The following is a 12,827-nucleotide window of genomic DNA, read 5'->3' as shown; positions in this document are numbered from 1 at the left end:
ATAAGCTTCAACCAGTTGGTTTCGTGAGATGACCAGTTTACAGAGGAGTATAGAGTTCAGTGATGTGTCCTTTAAGGAGCATTGGTGGCAAAGCTGATGGCTGAATGGTAAAGAACATCTAGCCGCTCGAGAGCACCCTTAGCTGCCGATCGATACATTTCACCTCTGTATTCTAGCATGGGTAGAATGGTCATCTGAATCGGGGTTAGTTTGGCAGCTGGGGTGTAAAAGGGGTGATTATGATAGTTTCCTCTAAGTCTTGATTTAACTTTAGCCTGCAGCTGAGATATGTGCTTAGAGAAGGACAGTGTACAGTCTAGCCATACTCCAAGTACTTGTATTAGGTGACTACCTCAATCTCTAAACCCGCAGAGGTAGTAATTACACCAGTGGGAGGTTTTCTTCTTACCAAACCATATTCCCTTTGTTTTGGAGGTGTTCAGAACAAGGCTAAGGGCAGAAAAAGCTTGTTGGACACTAAGAAAGCTTTGTTGTAGAGCATTTAACATATAATCTGGGGAAGAGGCAGCTAAGTATATATTTATTTAACCAGGTAGGCCAGTTGAGAACAAGTTCTCATTTTCAACTGCGACCTGGTCAAGATGAAGCAAAGCAGTGTGACAAAAACAACAGCACAGTTACACATGGAATAAACAAACATACAGTCAATAACCCAATAGAAAATCTGTATACAGTGTGTACAAATTAAGTAAGGGGGTAAGGCAATAAATAGGCCAATACTGGCGAAGTAATCATAATTTAGCAATTTACACTGGAGTGATAAATGTACAGATGAGAATGTGCAAATAGAAATAATGGTGTGCAAAAGAGCAGAAAAACAAATATGGGGATGTAGTAGGATGGGCTATTTACAGATGTGCTGTGTACAGCTGCAGCGATTGGTAAGCTGCTCTGACAGCCAATGCTTGAAGTTAGTGAGGGAGATATGTCTCCAACTTCAGTGCTTTTTTTTTTTTGCAATTCGTTCCAGTCATTGGCAGCAGAGAACTGGAAGGAAAGGAGGAATTTGCTTTGAGGGTGACCAGTGAAATATACCTGCTGGTGCACGTGCTACGGGTGGGTGTTGCTATGGTGACCATTGAGCTGAGAAGATGGGGCTTTACCTAGCAAAGACTTATAGATGACCTGGAGCCAGTGGGTTTGGCGACCGATATGTAGCGAGGACCAGCCAAGAGCATATAGGTCGCAGTGGAGGGTAGTATATGGGGCTTTGGTGACAAAACGCATGGCACGTTGATAGACTGCATCCAGTTTCATGAGTAGAGTGTTGGGGGCTATTTTGTAAATTACATCGACAAAGTCAAGGATCAGAAGGATAGTCAGTTTTACGAGGGTATGTTTGGCGGCATGAGTGAAGGAGGCTTTGTTGTGAAATAGGAAGCCGGTTCTAGATTTAATTTTGGATTGGAAATGTTAAATATGAGTTTGGAAGGAGAGTTTCCAGTCTAGCCAGACACCTAGGTGTTTGCAGTCGTCCACATATTCTAAGTCATAACCGTCCAGAGTAGTGATGCTAATCGGGCGGGCGGGTGCGAGTAGCGATCGGTTGAAGAGCATGTATTTCGTTTTTTTTTTATTTTAAAAGCAGTTGGAGGTCACAGAAGGGGAGTTGTATGGCATTGATGCTCGTTTGGAGGTTTGTTGACACAGTGTCCAAAGAAGGGCCAGATGTATACTGAATGGTGTTGTCTTATCGATGGCGGTTATGATATCGTGGCTGAGGTGCACCCATGACCAGATTGCAAATCGAAGAAGGTACGGTGGGATTCAAAATGTTCGGGGATCTGTTTGTTAACTTGGCTTTTGAAGATTTTAGAAAGTCAGGGCATGATGGATATCGGTCTTTAACAGTTTTGGTCTAGAGTGTCTCCCCCTTTTGAAGAGGGGGATGACCGCGGCCGCTTTCCAATCTTTAGGAATCTTAGACGATACAAAATAGGTTGAACAGACTAGTATTAGGGGTAATAAGACTGCATTATCTACATATCAATAGATGAGCGCTTCCTACTGCCTGAGCTATGTTGATGTAAATTGTAAAGAGGGTGGGGCCTAGGATTGAGCCCTGGGGTATTCCCTTGGTGACGAAGTGGCTGAGACTGCAGGTGTTCTAACTTTATACACTGTATTCAAACCCTTTATTCAGTACTTTGTTGAAGCACCTTTGGCAGCGATTACAGACTCGCGTCTTGTTGGGTATGACGCGACAAGCTTGGCACATGTGTATTTGGGCAGTGTCTCCCATTCTTATTTGTAGATCCTCTCAAGCTTTCAGGTTGGATGGAGCGTCGCTGCACTGCTGTTTTCAGGTCTCCAGAGACGTTTGATCGGGTGCAAGTCCATGCTTTGGCTGGGGCACTCAATGACATTCAGACTTGTCCCGAGCCACTCCTCGTTGTCTTGGCTATGTGCTTAGGATCGTTGTTCTATATGAAGGTGAACCTTCGCCACAGTCTGTGTTCTGGAGCAGGTTTTCATCAAGGATCTCCCTGTACTTTGCTCCGATCGTCTTTCCCTCAACTATGACTAATCTCCCAGACCCTGCCACTGATCCCCACAGCATGATCATACCACCACCATGCTTCACCTTAGGGATGCCAGGTTTCCTCCGGACGTGACAATCTTGGTTTCATTAGACCAAAGAATCTTGTTTCTCAGTGTCGGAGCCCTTTAGGTGCCTGTTGGCAAACTCCAAGCGGGCTGTCATTTGCCTTTTACTGAGTAGTGGCTTGTGTCTGGCCACTCTACCATAAAGGCCTGGTTGGTGAAGTGCTGCAGAGGAATTCTGGAGCTCTGTCAGAGTGACCATCTGGTTCTTGGTCACCTCTCTGACCAAGGCCTTTCTCCCCCGATTGCTTAGTCTTGGTGTTTCCAAACATCTTAAATTTAAGAATGATGCAGGGACGTTCAATGCTGCAGAAATGTTTTTGGACCTATCCCCAGATGTGCCTCGACACAGTCCTTTCTTGGAGCTCTATGGACAGTTCCTTCGACGGCTTGGTTTTTCCTTGTATATGCACTGTCGTGTGTGTGTTTCCAAATCATGTCCAATGAATTGAATTTGCAACAGGTGGACTCCAATGAAGTTGTAGAAACATCTCAAGGATGATCAATGGAAACTGGATGCACCTGAGCTCAATTTAGAGTCTCATAGCAAAGGGTATGAATACTTCAGGTATTTCATTAAAAAAAATGTTTTATATACATTTGCAAACTTTTCTAAAAACCTGTTCTCTTTGTCATTATGGGGTATTGTGTATAGATTCAGAACATAATTGAATCCATTTTAGAATAAGGCTGTAACGCTACAAAATGTCAGTCAAGTCCTAGTCTTTATCCTTTCCTGAATGCACTGTATGTTTCTTCCCCAGGATGTTCATTCTCGCTACAGGACCGAGGCCCATCAGGACGTGGTGGGAAGGTTCAATGAGAGGTCAGTGGTCTTCAAATACACTGAACAAAAATATAAACGCAACAATCTTACTGAGTTACAGTTCATATAAGGAAGTCAGTCAATTTAAATAAATTCATTAGGCCCTAGTCTATGGATTTCACATAACTGGAAATACAGATATGCATCTGTCACAGATACCCCCAAAAAAGTAGGGCCCTCATGCATTGCAATCAGGCTGTTGATTGTGTCCTGTGACATGTTGTGCCACTCTTCAATGGCTGTGCGAAGTTACTGGATATTGGTGGGAACTGGAAGACACTGTTGTACACGCCGAACCAGAGCATGTCTGGTGAGTATGCAGGCCGTGGAAGAATGAACTTTTTCAGCTTCCAGGAATTGTGTACAGATCCTTGTCACATGGGGCCGTGCATTTTCATGCTGAAACATGAAATGATGGCGGTGGATGAATGGCATAACAATGGGCCTCAAGATCTCGTCACGGTATCTCTGTGCTTTCAAAAATGCAATTGTGTTCGTTGTCTGTAGCTGATGCCTGAACCCTACCGCCACCATACAGCTCAGCATTTAACACCATAGTACCCTCCAAACTCGTCATTAAGCTCGAGACCCTGGGTCTCGACCCCGCCCTGTGCAACTGGGTCCTGGACTTCTTGACGGGCAGGTAACTTCTCCACCCCGCTGATCCTCAACACTGGGTCCCCACAAGGGTGCGTTCTCAGCCCTCTTCTGTACTCGCTATTCACCCACGACTGCGTGGTCACGCACGCCTCCAACTCAATCATAAAGTTTGCAGACGACACTACAGTGGTAGGCTTGATTACCAACAACGACGAGACGGCCTACAGGGAGGAGGTGAGGGCCCTCGGAGTGTGGTGTCAGGAAAATAACCTCTCACACAATATCAACAAAACAAAGGAGATGATTGTGGACTTCATGAAACAGCAGAGGGAGCAGCCACCTATCCACATCGACGGGATAGTAGTGGAGAGGGTGGAGAGTTTTAAGTTCCTCGGCGGATACATCACGGACAAATAGAAATGGTCCACCCACACAGACAGCGTGGTGAAGAATGCGCAGCAGCGCCGCCTCAACCACCAGGATGCTGAAGAAATTCGGCTTGCCACCAAAAACTCACACTCACAAACTTTAACAGATGCACAATCGAGAGCATCCTGTCGGGCTGTATCACTGCCTGGTATGACAACTGCTCCACCCACAACCGTAAAGCTCTCCAGAGGGTAGTGAGGTCTGCACAACGCATCACCGGGGACAAACTACCTGCCCTCCAGGACACCTACACCACCCGATTTCACAGGAAGGCCAAAAAGATCATCAAGGACAACAATCACCCGAGCCACTGCCTGTTCACCCCACTATTATCCAGAAGGCGAGGTCAGTACAGGTGCATCAATGCGGAGACCGAGAGACTGATAGAAGCTGTTTATCTCAAGGCCATTAGACTGTTCAACAGCCATCACCAACATTGAGTGGCTGCTGCCAACATACTTACTCATCTCCAGCCACTTTAATAATGGAAAAATTGATGTAATCAATTTATCACAAGCCACTTTATAATATATAATGTTTACTTACTCTACATTACTCACCTCATATGTATATATCCTGTACGCTATACCGTCTACTGCATCTTGCAATCTTGATGTAATTAAATGTATCACTCGCCACTTTAAACAATGCCACTTTATATAATGTTCTCATACCCTACATTACTCATCTCATATGTATATACTGCACTCTATAGCATCTACTACGTCTTGCCTCTGCCATTCTGTACCATCACTCATTCATATATATTTATGTTCATATTCTTTATCCCTTTACACTTGTGTGTATAAGGTAGTAGTTGTGGAATTGTTAGGTTAGATTACTCGTTGGTTATTACTGCATTGTCGGAACTAGAAGCACAAGCATTTCGCTACTCTCATGAACATCTGCTAACTACGTATGTGACAAATTGATTTGATAGGGCACTCTATTCACAACGTTGACATCAGCAAACCGCTCGCCTACACGACGCCATACACGCTGTCTTCCATCTGCCTGGTACAGTTGAAACTGGGATGAATCTGTGAAGAGCACACTTCTCCAGCGTGCCAGTGGCCACCAAAGTTAAGCATTTGCTCACTGTAGTTGGCTACAATGCCGAACTGTAGTCGGGCCAAGACCCTAGTGAGGACCACGAGCAAGCAGATGAGCTTCCCTGAGATGGTTTCTGACAGTTTGTGCAGAAATTCTTAGGTTGTGCAAATACACAATTTAATCAGGTGTCTGGTCTCAGACGATGTCTGTGATGAAGAAGCCGGATGTGGAGGTCTTGGGCTGGTGTGGTCACACATGGTCTACGGTTGTGAGGTCGGTTGGACGTACTGCCAAATTCTCTAAAATTACGTTGGAGGTGGCTTATAGTAGAGAAATAAACAGTCAATTCAATGTCATCAGCTCTGGTGGACATTCCTGCCGTCAGCAGCCAATTGCACGGTCCTTCAAAACTTGCCATCTGTGGCATTGTGTTGTGTGACAAAACTGCACATTTTAGTGGCCATTCATTGTCCCCAGCACAAGATGCACCTGTGTAATGGTCATGCTGTTTTATCAGCTTCTTGATATGTATGCCACACCTGTCAGGTGGATGGGTATCTTGGTAAAGGAGAAATGCTCTAACAGGTATGACAACAAATTTGAGAGACACAAGCTTTTTGTGCGTATGAAACATTTCTGGGATATTTTATTTCAGCTCATGAAACATGGGACTAACACTTTACATGTTGCGGTTTGTTTTTGTTCAGTGTGGTTTAAATATGGCTGCCCAATTACAGCTCTTGAGGACTATTCTCACAAGGGCTTCCTTGTTCTTTTTAAATGACTTGACAGGCCATATAACCCTAACTGATACCATATATATCCATGGTAACTAACTGCCCTCCCCTCCAGGTTCATCCTATCTCTGTCGTCCTGTAAGACGTGCGTTGTCATTGACGACCAGCTCAACGTCCTGCCCATCTCCAGCCACATTGCCAACATCAAGCCTGTTCCTCCCAAGACTCAGGTAGACACACAATCCCATGCTCCACAGCAATCCTGGGTTATGTTGATTAGGGTACACTGGAGCAAGGTTCCTTCAGTTTCGTGCCTAGTGAACATGACTTAAGTCAAAAACTCCATTCATTGACTTCTGGGTTCTAACCTGACCAATCATTTTTCTCCTTCCTGCAGGAGGACAGTCTTTCGCCACGGGAACAGGAGCTGAATGAGTTAAAGGAATCTCTACAGGACACGCAGCCTGTTGGTGTGCTGGTGGACAGCTGCAAGACCATGGACCAGGTCAGGACATGCTCTCATATATAAATCAAGGGTATAGGATATTGTCTTACGTCAGATAGCGTGAATCCGTCTGCTCTGGTTGAGACTGGCATCACGTGTAACGCCACCTGTCAGAAGACAATTGGGTAAAGGGGTGTAGGACAGCATTTATTGACTAGTTCATATCCAGGCTTTGCACCTCTCAGTGGAGATCCTGTTATTCACAGTGTGTGTTTCTTAGCTTATGGTTTGTTGCGGTCTCTCCTTCCAAGGCCAAGGCGGTGCTGAAGTTCATCGAGGCCATCTCAGAGAAGACCCTGCGGAGCACTGTGGCTCTGACTGCAGCTAGAGGCAGGGGCAAGTCTGCAGCACTGGGACTGGCTGTGGCTGGGGCTGTGGCATTTGGGTGCGGTTTACTGCTGAGTCACCTACCTCATCTCTCACACACACTCATGAGTCTTTACACTTTTAGATTGATCTACGTAGGTGTGCTTGTCGCTATGTTGGAGGAGACGCACTCGCTAACAGTGATCTGTGTGGAGTCCCTTAAATCACACACTCCATACTGTGACATACTGCTGCTCATCCTGTTGTCCTTCTCCACAGCTACTCCAACATCTTCATCACCTCCCCCAGCCCAGACAACCTGCACACTCTGTTTGAATTCATCTTCAAAGGCTTCGATGCCCTTCAATACCAGGTGACCCTTCTCTTTGTCTATAGTCTCTGGATGTGAGTGAACTATATGTCAGACAATGGAAGCTTTATTAAATATATTCCTAACTTAAACGTTCCTCTCCCATTCCCAGGAGCACCTGGACTATGAGATCATCCAGTCTCTGAACCCTGAGTTCAGCAAGGCTGTGGTTAGAGTCAACATCTTTAAGGAGCATAGACAGACTATTCAGTACATCCACCCGGCTGATTCAGTGAAGCTGGGTCAGGCTGAGCTGCTGGTGATAGATGAAGCTGCAGCCATCCCCCTTCCTCTGGTCAAGAAGCTGCTCGGACCATACCTGGTCTTCATGGCCTCCACCATCAACGGGTCAGTGGCGTGTGTGTATGTGATTCTGGAACCCCCCGGTGTACCATAGTGCAAACTGTCTGTGTTCCTGATTTCCCCTTTTTATCCCTAAAGGTATGAGGGCACAGGTCGTTCTCTCTCCCTGAAGTTGATCCAACAGTTGAGGCAGCAGAGTTCAGAGAGCCAGCAGAGTCTGTCAGCAGAGAACAGGAGCACCAATACAGCCAGGCTAAATGCAGGTGACCAACACACCCCTATTACATTTTACATGTATCTTTTAGTCATGTAGCAGACCCTAGTCTTATCCAGATTCGCACTCAATGCATTCTACTACTGTAGGTAAAACCAACGATCACAATCATTGCTAATCAAGTTTTCTACAAAATAACTATCTGCAAAGTCAATGCTAGTATTGAAAGACTAATGCGGTTGTAAGAAAGATTTACAAAAAAATACATTCCATTGCATCTGTACCTGTAATGTGTTTTAATTATTTTGTTCTTCCTCTCCCAGCTCGCTCCCTCCAAGAGGTGTCCCTCCATGAGTCCATCCGTTATGCCATGGGAGACCCTGTAGAGAAGTGGCTCAACGAGCTGCTGTGTCTGGACTGTCTAAACATCCCCAGAGTCATCTCTGGCTGCCCCCTGCCACAGACCTGCGACCTGTATCCTTTCATGGTGCAATAGATAATGCTGTTCAGTGGTTATTTCTCAAGCTCCATTCCTCAGCTTTACAGGGCTGCTGTTTGGCCCTAAAACAAATTCAGTATTTTGGCCTTTAATGGCACGCTATATGATTGTCTTTGTCGTTGCTGCTGTTGTCATCCTTAACCTGTGTTGTACAGATACTATGTGAACAGAGACACACTGTTCTGCTACCACAAGGCATCTGAAGCCTTCCTACAGAGACTCATGGCTCTCTATGTGGCTTCGCACTACAAGGTGAGCCTGAGCATTGCACACACTAGTAAAAAGTATACAAATCATTGATCATCAGGATCATACCGCAGATCCAAAAAGTAACCCCCCCCCCCACATCTCTATCTTAGATTATGGTAATTAATATTAAAAGAACATGCAAGTCGAGGATGCACTTTGAAGATATTAGGATAACTGTCCAAATGTTACTTTTCCTCTACAAACAAGACGAGTGACATAGGCTAGCGATTTTGCTGTACGTCAATCTACTATCCCCCATAGTAGAGAAGTTTACCTATTCTATTGGAAGTAGCCTATTCCAAACAGACTCTGGGACAGGTGTGTGTGTGTGATGCTGAAAAGCAATGAGTGATGCAACAGATCAGGGCGTTTAGCTTAACATGTTGATAAACTACTATTTCTTCAAGGCAGTATGCTTCGCCGGAATGTGCGTTCTATAATGCAATTAGTGGGAAAACACTGTTGTCAGAAGCGCACCACACTTGAGAGCGGTTTCATCTGTCAGAGATGAAAATGTCTGTTAGAAATTTAGAGGAGATCTAATATGCAACAACTAGCATGGGTTGCTAATATGACTAGGATTGTGCCTTTGCATACTGGACAATTAAAGAAAGTTGATATTAAATAATTGCCTCCATGGGTATGGTATGGTCTGATTTTGGCTAGGCTACTTTGAAGGTAAGACATGCCTCGTAATATGTAGTAAAATGTTCAGGTGTCAAACAATTAAGTATATGTTTTCAAAATGCATACTGCCTGCATACTGCCTCCAGCTTATCCCTCACTACATATTCGTTGCCAAACCCACTGGCTCCAGGTCATCTATAAGTCTTTGCTAGGTAAAGCCCCGCCTTATCGCAGCTCACTGGTCTCCATAGCAACACCCACCCGCGCTCCAGCAGGTATATTTCACTGCTCATCCCCCAAGGCCAACACTTCCTTTTGCCGCCTTGTCTTCCAGTTCTCTGCTGCCAATGACTGGAGCGAATTGCAAAAATCTCATATCGCACTCTCTAACTTTAAGCATCAGCTGTCAGAGCAGCTTACCGATCACTTTACCTGTACACAGCCAATCTGTAAATAGCACACCCATCCCCATAGTATTACTTACCCTTTTGCTCTTTTGCACCCCAGTATCTCTACTTGCACATCATCGTCTGCACATCTATCACTCCAGTATTAATGCTAAATTGTAATTATTTTCTCCTCTGGGGCCTATTTATTGCCTACCTCCCTACTCTTCTACATTTGCACACACTGTACATAGTACTGTACACTATTTTTATTTTTGTGTTATTGACTATGTTTGTATATTCCATGTTTAACTGTTCTCTGACAGCGCAAGACTCTGTAGGTATATGAATGCTGTATAGATACTGTACAAGTTGGCCTACAAACTGATAAGCATGACCAGTCAAATGTATTTCCATCAATGAATAGGCTAAAAAGCACAATTTCGCAATTGGATTTTTTCTTCTCCTGGGCAATTGGCCGGGGCCAATGTTATTTATAGCTGACCTGAATTGTAAATTTACAAAAAAGGAGTTGCCTGGTAATGTTTGTCTTTAAAATCTTGGAATGTTCTCATACAATTTCTCTCCATGATATCAGCAAAGTTACAGATTCTACATGTCCATTGGGGCGGAGTGTGGGCATGCCATATTGCACCAAATAGAGATTGTGTGTGCAATAATGGGTTCAAAGCATAGTTTACGGGATATATCAGTGAAGACTACCTCTTCCTGGAAATAGGAGACACCATATGTCTCTTTGTACAGTGGCTTGCGAAAGTATTCACCCAAATAGCATTTTGTTGCCTGTAATTAAAATATATTTTTGGGGGGAGGTTTCTATCACTTGATTTACACAACATGCCTACCATTTTGAAGATGCAAAATATTTTTTATTATGAAACAAACAGGAAATAAGGCAAAAAAACAGAATTTTAGCGTGTCTAACTATTGTCTAACTATTTCCCCCCCCAATACTTTGTAGAGCTACCTCTCAGTAATTACAGCTGCAAGTCTCTTGGTATGTCTCCATAAGTTCCATTTAGCCACTGGGAGTTTTGCCCATTTTTTTCAAGGCAAAACTGCTCCAGCTCCTTCAAGTTGGATGCCTGCTGTACACCAGCAGAAGTCATACCACAGATTCTCAATTGGATTGAGGTCTGTGCTTTGACTTGGTCATTCCAAGACATTTCAATGTTTTCTCTTAAACCACTCGTGTGTTGCTTTACTGCTTTAGCAGGGTCATTGTCCTGCTGGAAGGTGAAGTCCCGTCCCAGTCTCAAATCTCTGGAAGACTGAAACAGGTTTCCCTCAAGAATTTCCCAGTATTTAGCACCATCCATCATTCCTTCAATTCTGACCAGTTTCCCAGTCCCTGCAAATTAAAAACATCCCCACAGCATGATGCTACCACCACCATGCTTCACTGTGGGGATGAGATTCTTGGGGTTATGAGAGGTGTTGTGTTTGCGCCAGATGTAGCGTTTTCCTTGATGTCAAATAAAAGCTAAATTTTAGTCCCATCTCACCAGAGTACCTTCTTTCATATGTTTGGGGAGTCTCCCACATGCCTTTTGGCGAACACCAAACGTGTTTGCTTATTTATTATTTTTTAAGCAATGGCTTTTTTTCTGGCTGCTCTTCCATAAAGCCCAGCTCTGGAGATTAAAGTGGTTTTATGGACAGATACTCCAATCTCCGCAGGGGAGTTTTGCAGCTCCTTCAGGGTTATCTTTGGTCTCTTTGTTGCCTCTCTGATTAATGCCCTCCTTGCCTGGTCTGTGAGTGTTGGTAGGCAGCCGTCTCTTGGCAGGTTTGTTGTGGTGCCATATTCTTTCAAAAAAAATTATAATGGTGCTCCGTGGGATGTTCAGTTTTGGATTTAAAAAAATTATAACCCAACCCTGACCTGTACTTCTTCAACTTTGTCCCTGACCTGTTGGGAGAGCTCCTTGGTCTTCATGGAGCAGCTTGCTTGGGGTGCCCCCTTGCTAAGTGGTGTTGCAGACTCTGGGGCCTTTCAGAACATTGTGTATGTGTGTGTCTAATTATGTGACTTCTGAAGGTAATTGGTTGTACCATATCTTCATAGCAAAGGGGGTGAATACATATTCACGTACCACTTTTCAGTTTTGTCATTTGTTTTGAATTTTTGAAACATCATTTTTTTCCACTTCAAATTTTTTAACTATTTTGTGTATTTCCACTTCATGAAATCCAAATAAAAATCCATTAAAATTACAGGTTGTAGTGCAACAAAATGGGAAAAATGGGGATGGGGATAAATACTTTTGCAAGGCAATGTGCATTGTCTTGATAAAGTAAGATATCGTCGGCGTATAATGAGAAGACATGATCCGTAGTATGATCCGAGACATTCTTGTAATATCTTTCGATTGTCAAATCGCCTGGGCCAGGTGCGCTATAGACAATAAAATGGATCACCTTGCCTGCTACTTCTAGTTATTCTGAACAGACAGGTATGGCCTCTTATTACTATGGCTGAGGTGTTGACATAGTATTTTAATCATATTAATGAAATTGGAGCTGAGCCCATATATTCCAAAACCGACCAAAGATACACTACATGACCAAAAGTATGTTGACCCCTGCTCGTCGACCATCTCATTCCACTTGAAGTTGGAACATTACTGCTGGGCTTCCTTTCAGCCACAAGCATTCATTAGTGAGGTCGGGCACTGATGTTGGGCGATTAGGCCTGGCTCACATTCAGCATTCCAATTCATCCTAATGGTGTTTGATGGGGTTGAGGTCAGGGCTTTGTGCAGGCCAGTCAAGTTCTTCCACAGCGATCTCGACGAACCATTTCTGTATGGACCTCGCTTTGTGCGAGGGGGCGTTATCATGCTGAAATGGGAGAAAGCCTTCCCTAAACTGTTGCCACAAAGTTGGAAGCACAGAATCATCTATAATGCCTTTCAATGCTGTGTAGTGTTAAGATTTCCTTTCACTGGAACTGAAGGGCCTAGCCCGAACCATGAAAAACAGCCCCAGGCAATTATTCCTCCTCCACCAAACTTTACAGTTGGTACAATGCATTCGTCTGTCGGACTGCCAGAGAGTGAAGCATGATTCATCAC

The 12,827-nt window shown here is 44.2% G+C and overlaps 1 protein-coding gene across 1 annotated transcript in view; it reads left to right on the top strand.

The window, feature by feature from the left end:
* Window positions 1-12,827, top strand: part of nat10 (N-acetyltransferase 10) — a 39,172-nt gene that overhangs the window by 8,421 nt on the left and 17,924 nt on the right. Inside the window, exons 6-14 of the mRNA XM_021605457.3 lie at window positions 3,390-3,451; window positions 6,386-6,500; window positions 6,668-6,775; window positions 7,027-7,160; window positions 7,361-7,454; window positions 7,564-7,799; window positions 7,893-8,017; window positions 8,292-8,442; window positions 8,623-8,719. Of these exons, the coding sequence (XP_021461132.2) occupies window positions 3,390-3,451; window positions 6,386-6,500; window positions 6,668-6,775; window positions 7,027-7,160; window positions 7,361-7,454; window positions 7,564-7,799; window positions 7,893-8,017; window positions 8,292-8,442; window positions 8,623-8,719 (1,122 nt within the window). The remainder of the gene's footprint in view (window positions 1-3,389; window positions 3,452-6,385; window positions 6,501-6,667; window positions 6,776-7,026; window positions 7,161-7,360; window positions 7,455-7,563; window positions 7,800-7,892; window positions 8,018-8,291; window positions 8,443-8,622; window positions 8,720-12,827) is intronic.

The sequence above is a fragment of the Oncorhynchus mykiss genome, chromosome 1 (genome assembly GCF_057628025.1).
Source record: "Oncorhynchus mykiss isolate SJ-2025 chromosome 1, ASM5762802v1, whole genome shotgun sequence".
In the NCBI taxonomy this organism is placed as follows: Eukaryota; Metazoa; Chordata; class Actinopteri; order Salmoniformes; family Salmonidae; genus Oncorhynchus; species Oncorhynchus mykiss.
Note: the sequence above shows the minus strand (reverse complement) of the source record. Positions and strands in the feature narration are given on the sequence as shown.